Raw genomic sequence first — 5,167 nt, 5'->3', positions numbered from 1 at the left:
TTTTTTTAAAGATTTAGTGCTTTAAGTTAAAAAGAAATTAGGGAAAATTTCACTGTAGGACCGCAGAAGACAAAAAATTTCAAAGAGCCCCCAAAACATTCTGAAATCTCACTGCAGGACCAAGGGGCCAATCTGATATTAATTCCACAAGCGAAATGACGCCACTGCCCCTAATGAAGACTTATTTCCTCCGAAAATGAGACATATTATCAGCGGGTGTAAAAGACGGAAGAAAGACGGAAAGGGAGGAGATGGCGTTATTTCCTGCCTCTCCCATGCAGCGCGCCGGTGCGGAAGGGAGATAGCTGACAACCATGAGCTGAGAAAACGCAGTGGCGGAGCTTCACTTTTGCGGTCCGTCCCTCCGCCGTCTTTCGGACTCCAAGCTAGAGTTGGTGCAAGAGAGAGAAGTCGCAAGTGTGCCCTACAGTGTTGCGTGTTCTCTGGAAGTAGCGTCAGGTTGGCGTGGGAGGTAAGATTTTGTTGTTAAAATTTTGGTTTTGTTGGTGTGATTCGGTTAGCACAGGTGGGTTGTGATGGGTGAATGAGGAAGAAATGAGTATTTAAGTGCATGGGCATGTAGGTTGGGAGTGAGTTGCAAATCTTACGGTTTTATGGTTTAAGAAATTCATGCTGATGCTGTTTTAAGTTGTTAAAGATGTGGTGTTTGTGATGTTTTCAAAAGTGGGTGCATATTGAGAATAATGCACTGCTGAAGGAACATAGGTAGGCGAAAAAGAAAGGGAAATGGGTGTGTGGCCTGGAATGGGTTATATGACAGGTAGACGCGCAGAGGAATGGTGAAAATACATAGTACGATGGTAAATTTGGTAATTCTGGTTGTGTGCGAGAAAAAGCAATATAATGTTGTGAAAATACTAATTCTTGTTGTCAATTGTCAAATTGCTGATGTAAACGTACGTTGTGTCATACTTGAATGATGTGCAGCAGCAGAGGATAAATGGCTAGCAGTAGTAGGAAACAAGTATTTTGCATCTTTCATGTTAGAGGGCACTTTGTAAAGACCTCAGAAGGGAAATTCATTTATGAAGGGGGCATCATTACTGGAAGATTGATTAGAGAAGGGATGACATATGAAGAACTACAATGCATGGTAGCTCATGATGTGTGGCCAGGGACTCGTGAATATAAAATGAAGTACACAGTTAGCTTTGACCGGGATACATTCTTGGATCTTGTTGACGATATTGGTGTTGGACAAGTAATTGAGTACAACAATAGTAGTGGCCATGTTTATGTTTGTGAGAATGAGAAAGACTTCACACAAGTGTCACAGCTGGACAGTGTACAAGAGTAAGTTGTTCTCAACTGGTTTTATTAAGATTGTGTGTAGGATAAGAAAGAATATGTCCAATTTTGATAAATTGAACTGTAATACTGAATAGCTGTATTTGTTTATGCAGGTTAGATGATTTGGTTGGCCCTTGTGGAATGTCAGTATCTGCAATGGAATTGGATCTAGACACAGACAACATAAACATATCTTCCGTACAAGATGTGCCAACACTGATAGGAAGTGTAGGTATGGAAACGTTGCCAACCCCAATAGCGGTGATGAATTCATCAAAGTGGGCAGATTTGTTGATGTCAAGAGGGCAAACCTTTGTTAGTGCTGAACATTTTAGAGAGGCATTATATAAGTATAGCCTTGCACACAAGTTTGGTTACCGGTACGTAAAGAATGATAGGCATAAGATGATTGTGAAGTGCTGTGTAGAGGGTTGTCCCTGGGAAATTTCAGCATATGGTGTAGGTGAGAATAATGGATTCCTAGTTGTGAGAAGATTTAACTATGAACACTTGCATTATGCACAAGACAACTTAGTTGTCCCTCAGAGAAAGAGGTGCAAACTTGCTTCAGCAGTCATAATAGATGAGTTGATTTCTTGCATGCACAAAGCTCCAAATGACATTAGACGGGATTTGGAAAGAGAGTATGGGTTGAGGCTCAACTACCAACAAGCATATAGGGCGAAAGAGAAAGCATTGGAAAAAATTCATGGTTGTCCGCAGGAGTCTTATATGCTAATCCCTTGGATATGTGAAAGGCTGAAGGAAAGTGATCCAGAAACGGTAGCAAAGTGGGTTGCATCATCAGATAATAGATTTCAAGCTGTATTTATTGCATACGGTTGCTGTGTAGAAGGGTTTTTGAAAGGTGGCAGACCTGTATTATATGTGGATGGATGCCACTTGAGTGGTCCGTACAAAGGAACGTTATTGGGAGCACAAGCGTATGACGCGGATAATGAATTATTCCCACTTGCATATGCGATTGTTGGAGGTGAGACGCTTGATGACTGGGCATGGTTTCTTGGTAACATAAAGGATATTACGGGCTCATTAGAAGTGACAATAGTATCGGATAGACACAACTCAATAAAAGGTGCAGTGCAAGCCGTGTTTGGAGGAGATCGACATGCTTTTTGCTACCGTCATGTGAAGGAGAATTACAGTGCTGAGTTTTTGAAGATAACCAGGGGAAAGAGGAGGACCAGCGGACAGACAAAGGAAGTTGCACTAAAATTACTTGATTCTATTGCATACGCAAGACTTGATAGAGACTTTGATTGCAGTATGGAAAAGCTAATGGCATTTTGTCCAGAATTAGGACAATGGCTTCAAACAAATGGAGACATTGACCGTTGGGCACAAAGCAAATTTCCTTACAAGAGGTGGGACAATATCACAACAAATCTAGCCGAATCCTTTAATGCTTGGCTTGTTGGTGAGAGGAAGCACAACATAGCTGTCTTGATACATGAGCACAGGGAAAAATTGGCAAACAAGATGTACCACAGCAAAGAAGCCATGACGAATTGGAGCAATGGTGTGGGACCTAATATAGAGGAAAAGTTGATGGATCATGTGGCCAGATCAGAAAGAATGGATGTGCAAAATTATGGAATGAACAATTTTAGGGTCAGATGGGGAAACCTAGATGTGCGGGTAAATCTTGTGTTACGTGAATGTACCTGCAAAGGTTGGCAAATGTCAGGACTACCTTGCCCACATGCGTGTGCTGCAATCAAGAAGGTATATGGTAATATATATGCATATGTCGAGGATTGCTTTTTACTCTCAGCCCAAAAGAAAATTTATGGCAGACTCATGATTCCAGTTGAGACCCATGACATCCCTAGGCCAGATTCCCTTCGATATGAAGATTACTCGTCCACCATCTTCCTACAACCACCATTGACAACTCGGCGTGCTGGAAGACCCAGAGGTAGGAGGATTGAATCACAATTCCAGCAGAAGAAAGCGTATCATTGCTCAGGATGTGGTGAAGCTGGTCACACTAGAAAGATTTGCACTAACCCGAACCCTGGGTGACTTTGTTGCTCAAAATGGTCTTTTATTTTTTTGGTTCAACACACAGCTACTTTTGTACATAAATGAGCCCCACTATGTAGTTGTTGAGTTGTTGGGGAAGTAGCTATGACAACCCATTTTGATTTTTTGGTGGTGGGTTCGATTATATTTTGTATAGTGGTGTCAATAGTTGAAAAATTTCATGACAGTAGGTGACTATAGCTGTCGCAGGATATGTTAGGCTGTAATCTGTCCACATGCGAATGGACTATTTTTAGTTGTAAATATTTGTATGTATGTTGCAAATTGTGTAATGTCACTTGCAAACGGAGATTCCCCTGCCTGTCCACTGACGGACAGCTTCTTCGGGTGAAGGTCATCGTATGTAAATGGACTGATTACAGTTGTGAATATATACATATGTATGTTGCCAATTGTCTAATGTCACTTGCAAATGGTATACGAAACCATACTTGGACAGCTTCTCCAGGTGAATCAGTCCGCATGCAAATGGACTATTTTTAGTTGTAAATATTTGTATGTATGTTGCAAATTGTCTAATCTCACTTGCAAACGGAGATTCCCCTGCCTGTCCACTGACGGACAGCTTCTTCGGGTGAAGGTCGTCTATGTAAATGGACTGATTACAGTTGTGAATATATATATGTATGTTGCCAATTGTCTAATGTCACTTGCAAATGGTATAAGAAACCATACTTGGACAGCTTCTCCAGGTGAATCAGTCCGCATGCAAATGGACTATTTTTAGTTGTAAATATTTGTATGTATGTTGCAAATTGTCTAATCTCATTTGCAAATGGGCCCTTGCACAGCTGTTCACCCACGGACACCTCCTTCAGTACGAGTAGGTCAGATGCAAATGGATTATTTATAGTTGTGAAAATATGCGTATGGTGCGAATTGTCTAGTCCCACTTGTAAATGGCTGTCCCACACTTAAGGAAGACGTATGCATCAGGTGAATCAGTCCACATGTGAAGACAAGTATGTGTTTTGCAAATTAGCTAGTCCCCCTTGCCAATATGAACGGACGGATTCCACTGTGAATATAGGTATGTATTTTATAAATAGGCTATTCCCCTTGCAAATGCGCTCTCCCGCACTTGTTCCCTCACGGCACATGCTTCAGCTGGTCCAGCAACATGTGAACGGACTGATTCCACATGTGATATAGGTATTTGTTGTGCAAATGCTAGTTCCCCTTGCAAATGCGCTCTCCCGCACTTGTTCCCTCACGGACACGTGCTTCAGCTGACCAGTCGACATGTGAACGGACTGATTCCACGTGTGAATATATTTGTTGTGCAAATAGGCTAGTTCCCCTTGCAAATGCGTCTCCCGCACTTGTTCCCTCACGGACACATGCTTCAGCTGGACCAGTCGACATGTGAACGGACTGATTCCACGTGTGAATATAGGTATTGTTGTGCAAATCGGCTAGTTCCCCTTGCAAATGCGCTCTCCCGCACTTGTTCCCTCACGGACACATGCTTCAGCTGACCAGTCGACATGTGAACGGACTGATTCCACGTGTGAATATAGGTATTGTTGTGCAAATCGGCTAGTTCCCCTTGCAAATGCGCTCTCCCGCACTTGTTCCCTCACGGACACATGCTTCAGCTGCACCAGTCGACATGTGAACGGACTGATTCCACGTGTGAATATAGGTATTTGTTGTGCAAATCGGCTAGTTCCCCTTGCAAATGCGCTCTCCCGCACTTGTTCCCTCACGGACACATGCTTCAGCTGCACCAGTCGACATGTGAACGGACTGATTCCACGTGTGAATATCGGTATGTGTTGTGCAAATT

At 42.6% G+C, this 5,167-nt stretch overlaps 1 protein-coding gene across 1 annotated transcript; it reads left to right on the top strand.

The window, feature by feature from the left end:
• Positions 1 to 961: 961 nt before the first annotated feature.
• Positions 962 to 3,357, top strand: LOC114760144 (uncharacterized). The gene is made up of 3 exons (XM_028949409.1): positions 962 to 1,314; positions 1,425 to 3,014; positions 3,129 to 3,357. The coding sequence occupies exons 1-3, from the start codon at positions 962 to 964 to the stop codon at positions 3,355 to 3,357; spliced, it is 2,172 nt and encodes a 723-aa protein (XP_028805242.1).
• Positions 3,358 to 5,167: the final 1,810 nt, after the last annotated feature.

This window comes from Neltuma alba, unplaced genomic scaffold (genome assembly GCF_004799145.2).
Source record: "Neltuma alba isolate B1F8T4 unplaced genomic scaffold, ASM479914v2 tig00010937_pilon, whole genome shotgun sequence".
NCBI classification, from domain to species: Eukaryota; Viridiplantae; Streptophyta; class Magnoliopsida; order Fabales; family Fabaceae; genus Neltuma; species Neltuma alba.
Note: the sequence above shows the minus strand (reverse complement) of the source record. Positions and strands in the feature narration are given on the sequence as shown.

What these genes read in the sequence shown, in the direction of transcription:
- LOC114760144 (XM_028949409.1), top strand. Translation starts at nt 962, where the DNA reads ATGGCTAGCAGTAGTAGGAAACAAGTATTTTGCATCTTTCATGTTAGA. An exon ending in CAGCTGGACAGTGTACAAGA is followed by an intron (nt 1,315 to 1,424) that starts GTAAGTTGTTCT and finishes TTGTTTATGCAG; the next exon opens with GTTAGATGATTTGGTTGGCC. An exon ending in ACCTGCAAAGGTTGGCAAAT is followed by an intron (nt 3,015 to 3,128) that starts GTCAGGACTACC and finishes AATTTATGGCAG; the next exon opens with ACTCATGATTCCAGTTGAGA.